The 23,373-nt window shown below is 39.1% G+C and overlaps 1 protein-coding gene across 3 annotated transcripts in view; it reads right to left on the bottom strand.

Moving 5' to 3' along the window:
- Positions 1–23,373, bottom strand: part of LOC117516023 (FERM, ARHGEF and pleckstrin domain-containing protein 1-like) — a 186,793-nt gene that overhangs the window by 147,190 nt on the left and 16,230 nt on the right. For 2 of the 3 annotated variants that reach the window (XM_034176892.1, XM_034176884.1), the window contains exon 2: positions 22,492–22,722. In XM_034176892.1, coding sequence (XP_034032783.1) covers positions 22,492–22,668 — 177 coding nt within the window. In that variant the 5' untranslated portion in view covers positions 22,669–22,722. Of the gene's footprint in view, positions 1–22,491; positions 22,724–23,373 lie in introns of all 3 variants that reach the window. The other variant, XM_034176876.1, reaches the window with a different exon arrangement.

The raw sequence follows: 23,373 nt of genomic DNA, 5'->3' as shown, positions 1-23,373 counted from the left end.
AAAAAGTAAGAATATAAGATCATTTTAAAAGTTAGAAGCAGAGTCAGAAGCCCACTCCTGCCAAAGCCATCAACCTATGGGAAACACTGCTGCAGGAATGGACGCATATACACTCTTAGAAATGAAACATACACTCTTAGGCATAAAATGTTGAATTTAACTGATAAAGGTAACTTTTTCCACATAACACTGTTAATTAAGTGCAAAACAACACTGTCACTGACATTAACTAAATCAAATGAAACATTATTACTTAAATCCCAATATTATGTTGCATTTAATTGACAAAGTTATGTGGAAAAAGTTACCTTAACTTTATCAATTAAATTCAACATTTTATTTCTTAGAGTGTATTAACAAATAAAATTAATCTGCCCACACAAAACATGAATTCTCTTTGGTTAATGTTTGTAATGAAATTAAAAAAAAGCAAATGTAAGAATCACTTTTCTCCATTTTCCATACCTTCCCAACTTTTTCTGATTTGAGGCTGTACGTGTACATGTGCCTATATACTCTCTCATCCATGTGCTTTTATATGGCCCTTGTGAACTCGCGTAAGCACCATCAATACGGGCTTAAAGTGTTCCAACAGAAGACTGAGGAGGGACGGGGATTTTAAACACACACAGAATAGGTCTCTGTGGACAGTGATAAACGAGGCCTGCCAAAGCTACTGTTAGCCCTGTGAGTGCTCCAAGAAGATGAAGGGGAGGGGGCTTTGCAAGATCAGAAAGGAGAATTTTTTTTTACAAATAATGCATTGAGACATCTGATTGATGGACAAATGGATATTGAGACAGAAGAGAAGAAGAAGAGCAACAAGAAAGTCTGTCTTTGCTATGTTGAAAGAACCGGCCATAAACATGCCGTATTCGCAAGCCAAAGTTCCAGCCTCACCCTGGAACAACTACATTTACCATCTATAAACATCACCTCAACTCGACACACACTTCCAAACCACTGCAACCTAACTACTACAACTCATGCCAACCTTAGAAAATATAAATAAACCTAATCATAGTTCGGCTACAGTCTTCAAAATCCCCATCCTCCAATCCCTCTGCAAGTCATCTCCTCCAGCGTCTGTCCTCAAAGTCTGATGTTTGCCACAAAAAAGAGAAACTCTATAACAGTAACTGAATCTTCACAGCAGATGACAGCATTAGAAGACATAAAATGGAGATATCTGATTTTTACAATGTCTACAAATTAAATGTGAGAACTCTAAAGGAGTAGTGTGTACAGAAAAATAAAATAAGTAAATCACTCAGCACAAACTTTAAAAATAACAGGGATGCAACCTAGAGCCAGACACACTAATCCAATGAATGCAGGCTAAATTAAAACTACAGTAGATTCTTCAACAGTAGCAAGCAAGAAGGCAACAATCAACAATCAGGAGCTTCTACTCCTCGAAAACACAGCTGGAGTAATTTTGCAAATGGAAGTGCCAACGTGTGAAAATGGTGTAATTCTGGTGTTCAAGTAAGCATGCCTTTCAAACTGGCCAGGAGGTCGTGTGCTGTAAAGGTTTCGAAGCTGTAGTGTCACAACTCGGCATAGGTCAATTACCAGTTTAACGGTATACCATAGTTTCAAATGTCAGTTTCAGCACTGACATCATGAGCTCCTTAAACAAACCTGACATCATTCCACATGGTTCACACACACACACACACACACACACACACACATATATACACACACACACACACACACACACACACACACACACACACATATACACACACACACACACACACACACACACACACATATATACACACACACACACACACACACACACATACACACACACACATACACACACACACACATAACACACACACACATAAACACACACACACACAACACACACACACATAAACACACACACACATAAACACACATTAACTCGCTGAACTACGTGTATACACAAAAATAATGCACGCCAGTTAGACATGGAATTCTCACTGACCATGGTGTGTATGTGTATATATATATATATATATATATATATATATATAAAAAACTGCAAGCCTGTATGACATCACCCACAGGTTTTCCATAGAGACCAGGAACAGCCAAAATGAAGCCCATGTCTGGGTGGTGCCATGTTGACGGCAGCAGCTTATTCTGACTATGTGACAATGAGCTCATGAATGCCTAAAGGGGTGAAACATGGGTGGCTCAGTGTGCCATGAAAGAACATGCCCCTCCCTTTGAGACCAAACCAGCTAAGTCAATGGGGTAATCTCGGTTCGGGTGTTTATTAAATCATATTTCTGGGTACTGCGTGGTAGTTCTAACGATTTACTTTGACATGGACATTAAAAGTTATAAGCTGCTTATTTTCTCAATTATCGTGCATTAACGGGGCTTAATGGATCAGCCTGCTGTTAGCTACTAAAAGCACTAGCGCTGTTACCATACAACATTAAACCTGGCCAGAAATTCACTCAGCACGAATGTTGCAGCAATGGCATTTTAGATGCTCCATTAAGACGTTTCACCACACAGCAAACCATATTATTATAGGTGTTTGGAACAAAACATTCCAAATAAAACAGACACAGCCTCCACAACAGCTAGACTTGGAGGTTACTGACGTTCCAGAGGCAGAGGTGTTCAGCCGCTGTCACTCAAAGTGACCATGCCCCCAATTATACAGAACTTTATGGCTTTTATGTTTTTTTGGGGGGAGTAACCATTCTTGTGCCAGGCTATAAACATGTGGTCTCCTATGGGAATGTGTTCCTTTCTGGAGACATACTCAAGGAACTGCAACTTTTTCTTTCTCCAGTACAGCTTCATCTGAGACCATCGAAGCTTCCCACTTGGCTTCTTCAAGAAAAGGAAAAGGCCCAAGAACAGACCAAGAGGTTGTGCTTCAATCTGTGGTTGACACAGAGACCAACTTGGGGTGTCTTGGACACCATCATGTGCGAACTGGCAGAGCACTGGTCCTTCTGGAAGGCGCACCTTTGCCCCCACCCCACCCACCCACCCCTTTCTTTTGGCTGTTCAGTGTTCAGGATCTGAGCAGATCTTTGATCTCCACCACACATAAACTGGTCATGAAACTCTGGGACTGGTATCAGGAGACAGCAACGTCCAGGAACTTACTCAACATTCAACCCATACAGCCAATAAACACAGCAGGGGCCCAAACATATCTCTGATGGACCCCACAGTCCCTAACATCATCAACCTTTTACAATGCTTTCAAAAGAACCACCACTGTAACCTCAAATACAGCTTGAAAAGTAAAAGTTTTCAAAAACTGCAAACCTGTGACAAACAAGTGAAAGAGTCAATTATTTAGTGAGTAATAATTTATTTGGCTGAGTGACAGCTGTTAATGTTTTAAAGTTACTCTGCTGACTTTATTAATGATGATGTCATTATTACAAGATAAAACTCTTACATGTTGACAATTTAATTTGCTCCTTGTGCGTTTACGTCGATACAGTTTGCACTGAGCCAAAGGTTTTGGTTTTGTTTGTTTGTTTAGGGGGAAGAAACACTGCTTTGTCTTATTTGCGATGTTTGAAAATATGGAGAGCAATTTTATTACTGCTAACAAAACAAAGATGACCAGAACTGTAATTCACCATCTCAATACAGTTCAGGAAAAAGTAAAGAAAAAAAAATTCAATTATTTCCTCCAATTGTTCAGCATTATTGTGACTCACCATCTTCCTGTCATGTCTATTCTTTCCACAATGACTCCCAAGGCAGCTGACAGCACAAAGGCCCATCCATTTCAAATGTCAAACTGTTCTGCAGCAGAACTAAGGTGTGTGTGTGTGTGTGTGTGTGTGTGTGTGTACACAATGGAGCAGCAGGCTTGTATCTCATTAATCACAGACCGTAGGGAGTGTTAGTCCATCAACCGATGCCATCTATAAAGAGGATTTATCACCGTAATCCCCCTCTTCTAGTCCTGTTTCTTTCTCTTCAACAAATACAGACGCAAGGTCAGGATGTTGCAGATCATGAAAGCAAAATCCAATCATGAAAGAAAAATTTACATCATGATCTTTTGCATGGAAAAACATGCACACTATCAAACAATCATCTGTAAGTCTACTGATATCTGCTGTGAAAGTCGATCTTGAGGTGATTATATCAGATGGTTTTATTGGGATTAAGGCCAAGCCAGCACAATAGATAAGATGGTGCAGAACAGAAAATATTGAGCAACCAGAAAGCACTGGTCTGTAATATAAGAAATACATGACAGCACACTAATTTCTTACTCTGAAAAGCAGGAAAAGCTCAAAGACAGCAACGGTTCAACAATTCACTTTCAGAGTCCTCTGAGCAATTACAATCGCAAAGGAAAATTTCAACTTCTTTTTCATTTTAATCTTTTTTAAAAACTGGAACAATTATACACAGCACTCTCTGTAACTTTCTGAGTAGAATAGTAACAGTCCAGAGTAGAAAGGTGAGCTCCACAAGTGGGGCCCAAAAGCACTGAACATGATTTTGGTTTCTTTTTCACTTTAAAGCTACAGTATAACATAGCAGAACATTCATAACTGTCTGGTCATTTGCATATAATTACCTGCAATTATGAATCAATGTGTTTTCGTGAGCTTAGAATGGGTTCTTATGTACATGGGAATGGCATCATGGAGGCCGCCATGTTGCACTTCCATGTCAATACAGTAATCCAAAAAGACTAAAGAACAAAAGAAGAGAAAACAGTGTTTGCTCCCCCTATCTGCTGCTTACGAGCGGAGGCTAACAAATTTGGTAATTTGTTTTTAATCAAATGGTAGATAATACCGTACTGATCATCACAAGAGAAGCCAAAGAAGCAGGAATGGGAAATAACATGATGACAGGTGACAACTTAATGCAATCTGCATCCTCACCACTACATGACACTAAATCTTATACAGTGCAGCTTTAATAAGGTCAAAAATCTTGTAACATCCTGAGGTGCATCATTTCCCATCATGCAAAGAGGCAGTGTGTAAGTATGTTATTAGTTGCTCGTGATAGTATTTATTTGTTAATGTTATACTGTTTGTTCTTTGTGGTATTGTTATTACATGTACTCTCAATCAACATTTTGCTGGACAATAATATAAGGCCCCTTGTTGCTCTGGGCCACTGGTCATCAGCTCCAGCAAGACCATGCATTAATAAACTCATGGCCGTGGTTATTGATTTAATCCCAACCTTACCTTACTCACAACCGTGACCGTTTTCAATCAATATTTTAAGAAACTTGGTGACATCTGTGATGTACTAATAGGAATATTTACAGATTTTAGGTGCTTCAAAGTGGCTGAAAGTGGTCTTTGTAACAATAAACATATGATAACGCAAGATGCGAACAGTCATTTCTTTTGGCTTTTCCCATTTTGCTCAGGGTCACCACAGCAGATGCAATATGGATCTGTATGCTGATTTTGGCAAGTTTTCCAGCAGCTGCTCTTTCTGATGCCTCCACAGATGTGCGAGGAGGATGGGCTTCTACCAGGGAAGCTTCTCATACTAACATCTGATGTCTCCGTTAGTCTAACTAAAAATAAATAAAGGCTGTTTTTGAGTAATCTGATTTCAGGATAGCCTCAGCCCTAAAGCTGTCTACAGAAAACACGACGTTAAATAAAATTTTATACATTCCATCTCCTTTTCTGTACACTATGGTATACACACTGATTATTACATGTGTTTAAAAAAAGAAAAAAAGAGTGAATCAAATTTGAAAACTCATAGTTTTATGAATTTTTGTGTGATTTCACTCTACAATAGCCATTCTTGATTTTCTGATACAAAACTTGGTGCATTTCTACAAAAAAGTCTTGCTGTGCATCTCTGAGGATAAATCAATATCTTCTTTATCGTTGTTGTGGAACAATGAAGGTTTTCATCTCTGGAAGGCCTGTAGCCTCATGGTGTGTGGCATGCTGCTCTCACAGAGGAGGTTTCTATCACTGCAAAAAAACGAAACATCCAGTTGACCATCTGCTGCACACAGCCAACATGTGAATGCAGATTTACAACACTGAAAACTGGGGTGAGATTTAGCATGAATACGTCCGGCACCACATATGAAGGTCTGAACCACTACAAGTACTAAACAGGGGCATCATCTGAATTAATTGAACTCTACTGGCATCCAGGGAATCACAAAAACCTCATTACTGTCATGATGTTGAGACTGGAGTATAATGAAAACCACAGATGTAGCAGCATAGTGGAGTTCTACTCAAATACAAACTGTGTACAAATCTGGCTAAATGTTTTTAAAAAAAGAAAATTAAACAAAATGAAGGAGATGTGTCTGTTCGTTCCAGCATTTCTGCAGCTGATGGGATGGAAACACTAATTCCTGCTACTAATTCCCAGTTTCATCACTGCTGATTAAAAGCAGAAGAAAACCGCATCATTACAAACTCACTGCCAAATCATTTTACTCCTCTCTCCTCTTGTCTGGTTCATTTTGATCTCGTTTGCTTCTCAGATCAATGTAAAAATAAATTAGGCACATCTGACTCCATGTGGATTTGGACATTATCAAAGCTTTTATATTTGTTTGCTCAGAGTGTTTTACGAGCGTTTTACTTATTCGACACAGATCTTGGCCTGCTCAGCAGAATTTCCACACGACGTTGCCACTTGCTGTGAACTTTAAAACCCTTACAATCAAGAGCACATGTGCCCTACAATTATTACCTCTGCTCAGGAGGGCAATGCTGCATTCATATGCTGTTTGTTGAAAAATTCTTATACCAATCATTGTAACAGAATTACTGTCTTGTGCAGAGCCAGACAATAAATGGTGAAATGAAGTGCTTTCATTTTTCTGTGTTATTGAAATGCACCATGTTTATTTAAAAGATACAGAGATTTAGCATTTTGCACAACATTATATTAAAACAGGAAGCCCTGGTTCTGATAGTTGCTAAAATAGTCAACATTTATTGATGCCACAGCTTAATTTCTTTCTGTAGCATCACATAAATTATTCCCATTTACCCAGTATAAAATTGGGGTGCCTCTGTACTTACAATCCACTTCTCTCTGAAAAGTTGAGAATTTTAACTTTGAAAGGACCCTTCATTATTTTATACATGATAAACCATGGCTGTGGTCAAGACTAAACAAAAGCTATTATTGCCACCAAGAAATCCATGGCCAAGTCTTATGTTAAAAACTTTCAGAGAAGTGATGCCATCAGGAAGTGAGGGAGTTACATTAAAACAAGGAGAATATTTTCTGCATAAAACAAAAAAAAAAAAAAATATGTAGTGATTTGGGCTCAGTTTGCAAAAGAGAAAGTATGCTTTCCATAGCTGTGCATACAGTTATATGCAAAAGTTTTGGCACCCCTGATAATTTTCATGATTTTCCTTTATAAATCATTGGTTGTCTGGATCAGAAATTTCAGTTAAATACATCATATGGCAGACGAACACATTGATATTTGAGAAGTGAAATGAAGGTTCTAGTATTTACAGAACAGTGTATTTACAGTGTGCAATAATTATTTAAAAATTAGGCAGGTGCATAAATTTGGGCACCCTTGTCATTTTATTGATTTGAACACATTTAGCACTAATTATTGGAACACAAAATTGGTTTGGTAGCTCACTGACCCTTGATCTCCTTACACAGGTGAATCCAATTATGAGAAAGGGTATTTAAGGTGACCATTTACAAATGTTTCTCTTCTTTAGATCTCTTCTAATGAGTAGCAACATGAGATCCTCGAAACAACTCTGAAATGACCTGAAAACAAAGATTGTTCAACATCATGGTTTAGGGGAAGGATACAAAAAGCTATCTCAGAGATTTCAGCTGTCAGTTTCCACTGAGAGGAACATAGTGAGGAAATGGAAGACCGCAGGCACAGTACTAGTTAAGGCCCGAAGGCCAAGAAAAATCTTAGATAAGCTGAAGCGAAGGAGGGTGAGAACAGTCAGTCAACCCACAGACCTGCTCCAAAGACCTTCAACATGATCTTGCTGCAGATAGTGTCTCTGTGCATCGTTCAACTATACAGCGCACTTTGCACAAGGAGATACTGTATGGGAAAGTAATGCAAAGGAAGCCTTTTCTGCATACACACTACAGAGTCGCTTGAGGTATGCTAAAGCACATTCAGGCAAGCCAGCTTCATTTTGGAATAAGGTGCTGTGGACTGATGAAACTAAAATTGAGTTATTTGGACATAAGAAGGGGCGGTATGCAGAAAAAGAACACAGCATTCCAAGAAAAACGCTTGCTACCTACAGTAAAATTTACTTACAGAGCACTGCCCCACAAATGTGCAGCACTGGTTTGAAGATGCTGAACAGCTCAGAAGGTCTAAATGTGATTTTAGACTTTGGGTGTCACCCATGAAGCCTACATGAAGTTGTTGAAAAAGAAAACATAAAAATCAGCAAGCTGTCTGTCTCATATTTGATTCTGCATAGAAGCACACACGGTGAATACACAAGAGTGAGCAACCACAACCCCTGCTCTGTTTTGTGCATATACACACATTAACACAAGTTCCCTCTATTTTCAATTATTTATTATGTGAGAATGAAAGACAACGTTCTGCACTCCTTCCACATTACTTCCACTGCAAACGAATAATGAAGCCTTCATATATATATATATATATATATATATATATATATATATATATATATATATATATATATATATATATATATTATATATGTGTGTGTGTGTAGCTGCAGAGGTCACTATTGCTAAAAGTGTGTACTGTCATATTAGTGGAGCCAGTGCCTTGTCACAATGATTTATTCATTTCGTGTGCGGTCAAATATATCTTAAGTACAGCGCAAAGCAGAGAAATATAAAAAGAAGTAATGATATACAACTAATAAACATTTTCCAATATTGTTAGCCAGTGGCAGAATTTATCTCTTCCCCCACTAGCTCATTACATGGGAGGGAAAAGCTGTATGAGATTTAAATGGTAGTCAGGCTCTGTGCCTCTGAAAACAGCAAACTCCAGCTGAAAGCCCAGAAGATTGTTTGAACTAACCGTTTCCAAATAATCCCTCATGAGAATGTGGCTTAAAACTCAGATGGATGAGACGATTCTGCATTTACATCTGAAAGGCCCGAGGATGCAGCTGGTGGTGTTTAACATGTACCAGAAATATAGTATAGCTATGAGAACAATGACACCCTGAGTTGTCACTGCCACCCAATTTGGACACTCCCTCCCCCTTCATATTCAATATTCAAACTTTAGCTTTTTTTTTTTTTTTAAATACTGATCAAGCCAAAGCAGTCTAATCACCTTTCATAAATGCATCCCCTCAGAAAAATGTCTCTTAAAAGAGAGGAAAAAAGGTATCAATGGTTCACCAGCAGTGGAACTCAAACTTAGGGCCCTGTCACAGCTTGACAATTTAGCCAGCATATGTTTACTGTATTAAACACGCAGGCAGTACACTGAATTTTCAGGTGTATCCATAACTAGTTGGACGTATACATGTCGTACTCTTATCTTATATATAACATTTCAATTAATTTACACCAACGACTGCGTATTATGTTGCCAGCGGACGCAACTTACGCCCAACAATAGTTCCACTTACACAAAGTGTGCGGCACCGTATCACTGATGAGCACATCAATCAATCAATCAATTTTTTTATATAGCGCCAAATCACAACAAACAGTTGCCCCAAGGCGCTTTATACTGCAAGGCAAGGCCATACAACAATTATGTAAAACCCCAACAGTCAAAACGACCCCCTGTGAGCAAGCACTTGGCTACAGTGGGAAGGAAAAACTCCCTTTTAACAGGAAGAAACCTCCAGCAGAACCAGGCTCAGGGAGGGGCAGTCTTCTGCTGGGACTGGTTGGGGCTGAGGGAGAGAACCAGGAAAAAGACATGCTGTGGAGGGGAGCAGAGATCGATCACTAATGATTAAATGCAGAGTGGTGCATACAGAGCAAAAAGAGAAAGAAACAGTGCATCATGGGAACCCCCCAGCAGTCTACGTCTATAGCAGCATAACTAAGGGATGGTTCAGGGTCACCTGATCCAGCCCTAACTATAAGCTTTAGCAAAAAGGAAAGTTTTAAGCCTAATCTTAAAAGTAGAGAGGGTGTCTGTCTCCCTGATCTGAATTGGGAGCTGGTTCCACAGGAGAGGAGCCTGAAAGCTGAAGGCTCTGCCTCCCATTCTACTCTTACAAACCCTAGGAACTACAAGTAAGCCTGCAGTCAGAGAGCGAAGCGCTCTATTGGGGTGATATGGTACTACGAGGTCCCTAAGATAAGATGGGACCTGATTATTCAAAACCTTATAAGTAAGAAGAAGAATTTTAAATTCTATTCTAGAATTAACAGGAAGCCAATGAAGAGAGGCCAATATGGGTGAGATATGCTCTCTCCTTCTAGTCCCCGTCAGTACTCTAGCTGCAGCATTTTGAATTAACTGAAGGCTTTTTAGGGAACTTTTAGGACAACCTGATAATAATGAATTACAATAGTCCAGCCTAGAGGAAATAAATGCATGAATTAGTTTTTCAGCATCACTCTGAGACAAGACCTTTCTGATTTTAGAGATATTGCGTAAATGCAAAAAAGCAGTCCTACATATTTGTTTAATATGCGCTTTGAATGACATATCCTGATCAAAAATGACTCCAAGATTTCTCACAGTATTACTAGAGGTCAGGGTAATGCCATCCAGAGTAAGGATCTGGTTAGACACCATGTTTCTAAGATTTGTGGGGCCAAGTACAATAACTTCAGTTTTATCTGAGTTTAAAAGCAGGAAATTAGAGGTCATCCATGTCTTTATGTCTGTAAGACAATCCTGCAGTTTAGCTAATTGGTGTGTGTCCTCTGGCTTCATGGATAGATAAAGCTGGGTATCATCTGCGTAACAATGAAAATTTAAGCAATACCGTCTAATAATACTGCCTAAGGGAAGCATGTATAAAGTGAATAAAATTGGTCCTAGCACAGAACCTTGTGGAACTCCATAATTAACTTTAGTCTGTGAAGAAGATTCCCCATTTACATGAACAAATTGTAATCTATTAGACAAATATGATTCAAACCACCGCAGCGCAGTGCCTTTAATACCTATGGCATGCTCTAATCTCTGTAATAAAATTTTATGGTCAACAGTATCAAAAGCAGCACTGAGGTCTAACAGAACAAGCACAGAGATGAGTCCACTGTCTGAGGCCATAAGAAGATCATTTGTAACCTTCACTAATGCTGTTTCTGTACTATGATGAATTCTAAAACCTGACTGAAACTCTTCAAATAGACCATTCCTCTGCAGATGATCAGTTAGCTGTTTTACAACTACCCTTTCAAGAATTTTTGAGAGAAAAGGAAGGTTGGAGATTGGCCTATAATTAGCTAAGATAGCTGGGTCAAGTGATGGCTTTTTAAGTAATGGTTTAATTACTGCCACCTTAAAAGCCTGTGGTACATAGCCAACTAACAAAGATAGATTGATCATATTTAAGATCGAAGCATTAAATAATGGTAGGGCTTCCTTGAGCAGCCTGGTAGGAATGGGGTCTAATAAACATGTTGATGGTTTGGATGAAGTAACTAATGAAAATAACTCAGACAGAACAATCGGAGAGAAAGAGTCTAACCAAATACCGGCATCACTGAAAGCAGCCAAAGATAACGATACGTCTTTGGGATGGTTATGAGTAATTTTTTCTCTAATAGTTAAAATTTTGTTAGCAAAGAAAGTCATGAAGTCATTACTAGTTAAAGTTAATGGAATACTCAGCTCAATAGAGCTCTGACTCTTTGTCAGCCTGGCTACAGTGCTGAAAAGAAACCTGGGGTTGTTCTTATTTTCTTCAATTAGTGATGAGTAGAAAGATGTCCTAGCTTTACAGAGGGCTTTTTTATAGAGCAACAGACTCTTTTTCCAGGCTGAGTGAAGATCTTCTAAGTTAGTGAGACGCCATTTCCTCTCCAACTTACGGGTTATCTGCTTTAAGCTACGAGTTTGTGAGTTATACCACGGAGTCAGGCACTTCTGATTTAAAGCTCTCTTTTTTAGAGGAGCTACAGCATCCAAAGTTCTCTTAAATGAGGATGTAAAACTATTGACGAGATACTCTATCTCACTTACAGAGTTTAGGTAGCTACTCTGCACTGTGTTGGTATATGGCATTAGAGAACATAAAGAAGGAATCATATCCTTAAACCTAGTTACAGCGCTTTCTGAAAGACTTCTAGTGTAATGAAACGTATTCCCCACTGCTGGGTAGTCCATCAGAGTAAATGTAAATGTTATTAAGAAATGATCAGACAGAAGGGAGTTTTCAGGGAATACTGTTAAGTCTTCTATTTCCATACCATAAGTCAGAACAAGATCTAAGATATGATTAAAGTGGTGGGTGGACTCATTTACTTTTTGAGCAAAGCCAATAGAGTCTAATAATAGATTAAATGCAGTGTTGAGGCTGTCATTCTCAGCATCTGTGTGGATGTTAAAATCGCCCACTATAATTATCTTATCTGAGCTAAGCACTAAGTCAGACAAAAGGTCTGAAAATTCACAGAGAAACTCACAGTAACGACCAGGTCACAGCTAGCCAAAAAGTTACTTTCGATAACCGTTAATCCGCTAACTGACAAGTTAACATTTATAAAGCTAAACCAATAAACCCCTAAAATATTTAGCGGAACTTACAAATAAAAGCTAAACTGATAGGTTTCAGTACTGACTTTAGTACACGGCAGCTACTGATACAAGTCAGCGCTTCTGTCTCAGATCGGCCTTCTCTTAGCAAAAGAGACCTGGTTATTAGAGAGAAAGGAGAGAGGAAAAAAAAAAAAGAATTTCTCTTCGCACCATACAGACCTGCCAGTCTTGCACAGGCAGACATAAGTTTTGACTTATGGTTATAATTTTAAACAAACTAATTGCGGACAAGTTATTGAAATTAAAACCACATCTGTCGTTTTACAAAATAAAAATATTAGCTATGTGTTTTAGTTTTAAAGTAATGCACTAATTTTGAAGGTTTTAGCATTTAGATACACATGCCGCATTTCATTATGGGTACATTAGTATCCTGATGTCAGTGGTTGGCTGGTCGGTATAACACAGTTACTGAAATGTGTGATGGGTTTTACAAATAAATTTGTATTTGTAAAAATGTCATTTTTTTCCATTTGTAAAAAAAAAAAAAATTGAAAACTAAAAAACTGACAATTCTGTTTGTTTAGTGATTCAACACTTTTAGCTAATGTGTGGCATGAACATGTGCTATGAACACTGCCATCTACTGGCCAATAGACAGTGTGAACACCAAGTGCCAAGGGGTGGTGGCCAAGCGGTCAAGTGCGCTTGTTTTCAGAGTGGAGGGTTCACAGTTCAAACCCATCCATGCCCATTCTCCAATATGGTGTTGTAGCAGGAACGGCATCCGGCGTAAAACCTGCGTCAAATCAACATGCAGATCCACCTCATATCTGCTGTGGCAACCCAGAGTGAAAACAAGGGAGTGATATGATGTGCCGGTTTTGTTGTCCTGAGCTACATGTTCTACACGTGTTCACTCACACAGCCCAGAGCTCTAACACTAATCCAACAAACTCGATTTTGGGGTGTAATGTGTTCGAGTGCAGTCTACAGTGCATAGCATGAGTACATACTGACTCAAAACTGCATTTTCACAAAGCTTAAATTTACATAGTGTAGTCATCTGTTCATTCATTTTATGATTACTTACAACATATACTGCAGGTGATCTTATTAAATTAACACAAGAACTATTTGCGGTGTAAAACATGTTCACTAAGCAAAGTGACCAGAACAGTATTCTAACACAAAGTTAATGTATTATTTCAAAAATACCAAAAAGTCAAAATAATTAATGTGGCAAGTGCCCCAAGACTTTAGTTTTTAATTATTAAATTATAGAAACTCTCTATGCTGTGACAGTTATTCATGTTGATTTATCAATTGGAAAAAAAACACCAAAAAGGAGGAGACATTTGCGCACCACCTTTTCTCTTCACTTTATAAATACTAAAACTGTGAAGACTTGCATTTATACAACTGATTATTGAAAAATGTCATAGGCAGACATAAGGGCACTAAAATGGCAGGTTACCAAAGATTTTTGTGACTTGGTGTGATTTTGGTCATATGGTGTGTGACCTGTCAGGATAAATGAAGGGAATATGGGGGAGGAAAATCTGGAGGTGTCCACCATCTACAAACTGTGGGAGACATTTTTCTTTACAGGGATATTAAAGACCCTAATGAATCAACTTTGTAGACAGCACTTATTAACTTTATTTGTGTAATACGTTCTGGTCCTTCCAAGTAGACACATCCATCAGCACAAGTCAATTTTTTCAGAACTCCACCATCGCTCAGCTCGTTGAGCTCAGAACTGCATGGAGAAAATGGGGACACACACACACACACACACACACACACACACGCACTCCATCCTCACTTCCTGATACTGCATTGTGATTCTTTAGGCAGCAGAGACTGTCTGCTATAACAAAGTTCCTTTATAGTGAACATGCAGCTGTTCTTCCCCACTCATACTTTTTCCATTTCAAATTTATGCAGTTATTGCTTTAAAAACTATTTACAGTGATAACAAATCTGTATTTTACAGCTGTAAACTTTACAGTTAATCCACGATTCATATGCAGGCTGAACTAATGAGGGAGGGGAAGGAAGAGGTTCCGTACAGATCAAGGACCAAAGATCATCAGCACACAACTAATTTGTAAGCAAGATGCTGCTGAAGGTCGAGTGGGTTGATTCAAGCTGAATTTCACCACTGTCACCAACAGTGACAAAAGTTCTACATGAGGACTGGGTTTTCACTAAATTAGATATACTTCAAGATGCAGCAGACTCTGAGGATTTACTTACAATGGTGACCAGACACAATGAGTAAAGTAGAACAGGAAGTAACTTCTATATAAGCTCTGAGGTACACTGGTGCCAGTATTATCCCCAGACATCATAGGCTACATTTACATGCCGTTAATATTCGGGATAAGGTCAATATTCCTGTTTCTGAATCATTAGGAATAACCCATTTACATACTTAAGCAGACAGAGTTACATGGTCATTGGTATCATTTGGAATATCCCCATCTAAACAGCGATGCACGTCTTCCACCAGTGCTTGATTTGGACTGGCGTTCGTGCAAATCCTGCTTCACATAACTTTTCGGCCACCTTCTTGTAAATGTCGCTATCTCGGTACTTTCTACCGTCAATAAAAGACATTATATTCATGTCTTTCACGATACTAATGAAGTACTCGGTTTCCTCCTTGCTCCAAAAGTGTGGTGGTGTGCTGCCGCATGTGGATTTCCCCATGTTTGTTTACCTCTGCTTCTGTGGTGTCCGGTGGATGGCGCGCCACATACAAGTAGTTGCCGTACTCAAAAGACCAAGATTCCTTGGGGATAGGACATGCGCAGAACACAAAATAATGTTCCTTTCTATGGGGATATTCCGATGCGCGTTTATATGACCTGATATTTGGGTTACAAAAGGAGCAACCCAGAGGTCATATTCGGGTTTTTAAAAACCGGATTATGAGCATATTCGGGTTTTTGCTGGTGTTTACATGGCCGTGCGCAACTGGGTTATTGCTAATATTCCGGTTACGAAAGGGTTATGAAAGCGTTGACAACTCCCCCTGGACCTGACACCAGCCCAGCTCAGGTCACTTCCCCAGCCAAGGACAGTACCCATTCAAAAGGTGGGGGAACTGGGACACAATAAATCAAGTGTGTTTTTCAAGAACATGCACAGGTATCATGAGCAGGAATGAAACCCAGGTCTCCATGTCAGGAGCACAACTCCTATTCCACTAAACTACTTGCTAATAACAATTAATGGGGAATGAGTGAATGAATAATAATGCCACTCCATTATGAAATCTTGTAACACAAATGTTGTAGCACACAAAAACTGCATGATGTACAGTTTTCCCAATCAGAACCACAGAAGCCAATAACTTCTTCAAATCTGTCTGGCCTAACTTGGTGGCTTCCCTCACTTGTCAGTTTTTTTTGAACTGCCTACTCCAGACACATTTATCATTTAGTACCATGCTGTTTGTATTAGTGAATGACTGGTATAAATGAAGTCTAAGGCATATTCAGTGACTTGTAAATGTTTATGTATCCATCCTGTGACATGTCAAATGAAACTGGCTGTGGATTGAAAAAAAAAATCTCATGTTTGTCTACTTATTTATAGGCTTTAAAAATGGAGACACAATGTATACAAATGATCATAATGAAGTTCAAGTTACTTTATTGGTACCCAGAGGTAGATTCTGTTTGCAGTAGAGTCCTCATACATGGGGAAAAAAAACCCAGAGGTACACGTCAATCAATCTTGACAAGAACACGGCAAAAAAATGGCAAATTTAAACGGAAAAATAAAAATACAGTGGGGAAAAAAAGTTCTTTACAGGTGCCTGTACTACTGCAATACAAACAGTATTTATTTTAGTATACAGAATAATTGCTAAACGGTTCATGCAACTTTTTTGTTAAACCCCATAAATGAAAGCTAACACTCTAAATGATAATCAGATCTTTACTGCTTCATTTGAACTCTATTGCTGCAGTGAACAGAGGTCCAATTACAAAAAAAAATAAAAATAAAAAAAATGTGTCAGTGTCCAAACGCTGACGCAGTTTCAGGATAAAGAGGCTTTGTTACCAAGTATTTGGTGAGAAAACACACCCAATCCAGTGTCAAAGTTTAGGTAAGCTACAAGCTTATCTCTTCATTCACACATTAGTCTGCACCTACTGCACAAACACAGCAGAAAGCACCGCAGCAGATCCACAAGATGAGTCAAACTTAAAACACAATGAAGCCCTTATTTCATGGAAAAGAACTGAAACCATTCAATTTAACTCAATTATATAGACCAAAATTATAAAACCTCAAAGCGATATGAAGGAGAACAAAAGCCAGTGAACTAGGGGGAGGTGTTCTTTATAGAGGTAGTGCCACTGTTACGGCTGACTCGAATCTGTGGCAATAAACTCAATCCTCCTATATTTTATTTATTTTAAAGAGGAAATCCACTAAAATGCCAAAAAAACTACATGTAATGATAACGGGTTTCATCTAGGATGAGTGGAGAGAAGAGGGGAGGCTAAACAACACACTCATCAACTAGAGGTGTAACAATCAGCACAAATCAAAAATCAATTGTAAAGTAAAAGATAACAGGACCACTGAGTCAATCTAAATGTGCTACAAAGCGGTCGATGTGGGGATTTTAAATGTTGTAAAGTTGTTGAATTAATCTTTTGCTGCTACTTCCACGTCTTCACACTCTCGTAAAAGTTCATACATCTTCATGATGCTCTGGTAAAACTGCTCACAAGAAACTTTGAGAAGAAAAAACAAAATCATCACGTCCAATAGTGGTAGGCATTATAACGGATAAATGTACCCATTTGAACTTTACCTTCTGTTCACAATTTGAAATTTCATTTAATACTATTAAACTGGTTAAGAACAGGAAGGTTATACTATGCCATTCATGTTAACAGCAGCTGGTTCCTTCTTCTGCCACTGTATGTTGTGCTACCACCAGTGGTGGGCAAGCAGAAGCAGCATCAATGTGTTACATATATTGATATATAACCCTTTACATGTGCATTTGTTGTCAACATTCCGGCGAATTCCACTGTTTTTCTTGTCCTTTTTAGTCTGCCATCTGTGGGGGGGCTGTGAGTGCTCTGTGTTGTGTGTGAGGTGCTCCGCTCATCATACGCACGGAGGGAACAGTGTGCTATAGTAAACAGCCAGCTGAGTCAACCGCAAAATTATATCCAGAGAGTTCTGAACAGCACATGGGCATGGTTTCAAAGCCTAATTCCACAGCGCCAGTGTTAGAACATTTCGGACTGAAGTCGTATGAGCTCGGAGAACCCAACACGAACTGGTCAGTATGTCAATTTTGCTTAAAAACAGTGGCAACCAACCCGAAAACGCAGCATCATCATCCCATCCAGTTTTCCCAAATGGGAACAAAATTTGCAGATGAACGAGTTCCCCCCCCCCATCAATTTGCTATCAATGATGCATCTGTCCGACAATGCACATATAAACAAGACAGTGTAAAATGGCGCACACTTACACCGTTACTTGTTTCATGGCTAAAGATTTGCAGCCATTTAACAGTTGAAAAAACAACATTTGAAAGGATGGACTTGCATTGTTACGCTATATCATTATATCAGTGGCATAAAATGGTCTGATGTTCCGATATTAGCGATTATCATGATGTTTTCTTAGGCAATATATCATCCAGCAAAGTTTGTGATCATAACAGGTCAAAATGTTACTTTTGCTTTTTTCCTAAATTTCATGGAAAATGAATGTCTACATAAAATAATCATATTGGATTGCATCTTAACAAATTAAATCGTTCGATAACAAAAAGCATCATTCTTGAATTGGATCATAGCTCATGTATCTCGATATGTGTTGTATCATTTTATAAGGGATGGACACGCCCCTATAATCAACTTATGGTAGCGGAACATGCATCCCCTTCATTTTGACTACTTGGCTCCACCTTTTCCTGCAAAACTTTGTTTGCGCAACATCAATATCTAATCTGTGCTCAGGCGATGTTGTGTAAAGATTTAAACAGTGACATCTAAAGATTTTCTGTTCAGATAACTTACACGTGGATGTGTGTTTCCATTTGTACAAAGAATCCCATCATAAGGACCTCTGCTGCTGCTGCTGCTTATGGAAAACCACTCGCTTAATGTTACAACATTAGTTTGAGATGGCATCAATTTATTTGTTGGAAAATGCCACTTAGAAATATACATGCAGAGGAGATCCTCCAGTGAGACACTGGACGCCTGGTTTCTGTCAAGCAGCCCACTCATCCACAAATACATCCTCAGGCACCAGCACACCAACACTTACATTACATTCTTGGCATTTTCACAACGGCCAATTACTGCTGCCTCAACTGGCAGCTCTGTGTGTTCTGCAACCCAGCTGAGTCAGAAACCTGCTGGATTTTCAGCCTATCACATAGCTCTTTGAATTCTAAAGGCATGCAAAGAAGTGTTGCTGATGTGAAACCAAGACTACAATACACTTTTTGAAGCTGAAATTTAAATTAAGCCAAATTCAACAGGCCTTCCACCTTTTCAACAAGCCAGTAACTGAAAATCAGAAATCCAGGGTACATACAGTCCCTTCAGAACATTACACCCACACGTGACGGGCCAAAGCAGAAGAGCTCAAATGTCATGACGAAAACTGTTGGCAGTGCAGCCACTCAGTGGACCGCTTTTTTTTTAAAATAACATCAGAAAGTCAGGAAGCTGCTGCAGGTAGGCACATTCTCAGGCTCGGTTACACTGAAAATATCCTGCAGCTCGCACAAATATTGTCAAACTCAACGTTCACCACTTCTGAAGCCTGACAATTTGCACAGGCAATATTAATAGATGGAGTTGAGTGACATTTTCCTCCAATTTCCTTCATGGATCAAGTCTGCATAAACACTGTCGCAATGCCAGAATAGACCGTTGTTATACTGTTTGGAGCATGCGCACCCAGTACTCCGCAAATCGCTCATGTAGAAGAACCCCGTGGGGTGCAGTGCCTTTTAATGGGGCATGCATCATCCGTGTAAATACACGAACATGACTGAATCTATGCATAACACTGTGACAAATGCCTGTAACCTGCCCAAAGAAGTGTGGACAAAGTCACTTAAACAATCAGAACAATAAGACAACATTTAATAGATAATATTGGTGCCATCAGCTGTAATCCTGTATGCACTGAGTGTACATTTTTTTCAGGGCTTAATTCATAAAAATCATTCGGTATTACAACAGCAAAAACAGCTTGTGTGAAACTACATTTAATGTCTTGATTCAAACGTGCTTGAGGAGGAAAGCCGTAAAAAGTGAGTTTTTTTTTTGTTTTGTTTTTTCATCAGGAAGACTGCAAAATGCTGTAAAAACGCAACGTTCCATTCATTCATCAAAAACATTAAAATGTAGTTTCATGACTACTCCAGCTGTCATGAAAAGAAAACATCAACTCAATATGTTTCAAGCACTTAGAAACAGTAAAACGCGCACTGAAAGCAGCTGAACTTCTGGCCTAGGGCGCAGTTTACTTTTGTTTTTGAGCGTGTTGCCAGATCTGCACGTCATAAACCAGCCTGTTAGGAGGCAAGCCAGATTAAGCCGTTTCATCCTGTTTTAGCACTTTTTGGATCGTGGGCGATCGTAGTACAACTGGAATAGAGCCGCTACTCATACGTGTTTTGGAAGAATAGGCAATTCAAGCCCTCCATGCCAACAGCGGAGGTGGAAGCTCACATTTACGCATGATTTACACACTAACAAGCATGCACGATGAGACTGTAACAACAGTCTATTGGAGCACAACCAACATAAATAAGAAATTTGGATGTGCAGCACACAAACCAGGCTGATGAGTTGGTGCTAACATTTTCATTTAAGTGATGCGTTTTGGTGACAGATGTGGGAGGTTATGCCGCAGACCACAACTGACTGCAGCATCACCAGGTTTGATTCCCAGCCTGGGTGAATGTCATGGCAATACTGACCTCTCAATTACTTTTTTTTTTAACTGTTCTTTTTCTGGAACAAAAAAAGACTGAACAACACATACGTTTAATAGCCTGAAATGAAGCCAGGGGCAAAATACAGCAGACCTAATATTTGGCTGAATCTCAATGATCAAGTTTCACACTGACTAGATATTTGTGGTTGCCATCAACAAGCTTCCAGCAAAAATTTTGTTGGGATATTTGACCACTCTTCTTGGCAGAGTTCAACACAATTTGGCACGTACAGATTTTTGAGCACAGCCCAAACATTTTTGAAAGGGTTGAGCTCAGGTCCAGCAATTTTGGTTTGCTTGGTTAAAGCAGAATTTTCAAGCCACAATCAAACTGTTATACCTATCAAGATATCATCAACAGGAAAACTTGGAAATGATAAGTCAACTGTAAATTTGACTACAGTGACGTATATTAACGATGACTATGACGTGGATGGGACAAATGTTGGTTTAATGAGCTGAGAAAACATCACAGCGATCACCTTATTATTTCTTCTGTTTTTCTTGTTGATTAATGCTAGCAAATTATACAGTATTTTTTGTCTTTCTGATGCCTGATTCTGTTTTTTCTCTGTTTATGGTGCAGCTCCATCCAGAGATGGGAGTTGTGTTTGTGTTGGCGATCCTCCTGTCCTGTGCACCAACAGCAATTCTTGTATATTTGTCCGTGAATTGTTCTGTGAATTGTTTCTGTAATTTATGTTTGTAGCATGGCCCAAGCAGAGGGTCACCCCTTTGAGTCTGGTCTGCTTGAGGTTTCTTCCTCAGAGGGAGTTTTTTTTACCACTGTTGCTCTGGGGATTGGTAAGGTTAGACCTTACCTGTGTGAAGCGCCTTGAGGCAACTCTGTTGTGATTTGGCGCTATATAAAGGAAAAGAAATTGAAATTGAAAAACTGAGAATCAAGTCCATGCCACTCTTATGATGTTGCACCAAACTTAGAAACATTTACATAAATGTCAGAGTCTTTCAAATCTGATGAAAATAGAAACCAGGTACTAATCTATAGCTGTGACAATTTCATGGACATACAGTAGTCCAGTCATCAAGACCTGGATATTGTGTTGGAAAAGCATCAAAGGCAACTTCAGTAAGGGTTAATAATTAACATAAGAAAGAATCTAAAAAAATACGTATTTAAGTATGGCATTCAAGTTTCAATTTTTAGCATCACCAACATTTACATAAAATCAGTGGTGTGGCAACTTACAACTGACAACAGCAGAGACTGGGGATACACTATGGAAATGACCATTTTACAGGCTGACACCACACAGACTTGAGTGTGAATTACTGCAAATGTGGCAGAAACATGATTCAGGAGTCTGTAGGTGTGGTGTGGAAATTAGCTTCTACCCCAATTCCTCCATGTGTCCAGGAACGAAAGATGAAAGTTAAGGGAAGAAAGAAATCATTAAACCATCACATTGCAACTGCTGAGAAACTGCACAAGGATTATGAAAAACATGTCACTATCCTATAACTGATAAAACACCATTCTCATTTACTTTAAAATCTTTATGCATTTACTAAAGCAAGACTGCCAGAGAGAGAGAAAAACGGGAGGAAACTCTACATCTCAACGGAGTAACAAGGCATTGCCATTACTCCTTAAATGCATCTTAATTTGACATCAAAACTGAAACGCCAGACAAAACACATCATGGACCCATCAAACAGGGTGGAGCAGATCTTATTCTCCAGTAAAAGACAGATTTTCCAAGTGCAAGAAACTTTTTCATATGAGATGAAGACCCGTGCTCAACAAAATAAGGTTGTTGACTTGAGACATGTCTTTAAAATAACCAAATATTATCACACAGTATAATTACTGTACTCACTGAAACTTGGAAGACTTCTTGTGTATCATCAAGCATCTGTACCCTGATGGAGACTTGTCGCCCTGGAGGCTGGGCAGGAGGGCGCAAACCTGGCTCCAAGGTGGACACCCCAAAACTTTCGGGAGCACCCAACCTCTGGCCTGCTGCAGCAGAGGGACTGTCGGCAGGTTCGACCATTGTAATTGAGGCTGAAGTATGGACCTCTCTACCTTCTGGGACCTCGGCTTATGTCTGTAAGAAGAAGGAAAGCATTTCATTTCAATTAGATGTTCCAAAACTTGAGATTACAGTTTTTTGTGGGTTTCATGAGCTTCAATCATGCAGGTAAGCTCTGCCAAAGACTGTCAGCCTATCCAGGATGTGCACCGCCTCTTGCATAATGAGCGCTGGAAATCCAAGACTAAGTCTGTTGAGGAAATGAATGGATGAATTTTGCAGGTTTTAGACTGGCAGGATCAGGGATTCTGGATAACATCTGTGCTTATAGAAAGTCACTTATTAGATGTAGATGATCTGCATCACAACTCGCTTGTTGGAGTGTTTGGATACACTCATTGGCTACTTCACTGTACTCGCCCCATGTTGAAATACTTCTCACTTTCAGAACTGTTTTAACTGTAAGTATTCAATTATATTCAACAAGGTTTTGCAAACATTCCTCAGATTTTGGTCCATATTGACATGATAGCATAAAAGTTGTCACACCATTAAATCGCTACCACCAGCCTGGATGTTGATACAAGAGAGAATGGATTCATTCTTTCATGTTGTTTATACCAAAATCATCAGACCACATAATTTTCTAATTTTATGGACCTTCCTATACTGACCCTCAAGATGGTTGCTTAATAATCCCAGAACTTCAGTTTGTGAAATATTCAA

Source organism: Thalassophryne amazonica, chromosome 1 (assembly GCF_902500255.1).
Source record: "Thalassophryne amazonica chromosome 1, fThaAma1.1, whole genome shotgun sequence".
Lineage (NCBI taxonomy): Eukaryota > Metazoa > Chordata > Actinopteri > Batrachoidiformes > Batrachoididae > Thalassophryne > Thalassophryne amazonica.
Note: the sequence above shows the minus strand (reverse complement) of the source record. Positions and strands in the feature narration are given on the sequence as shown.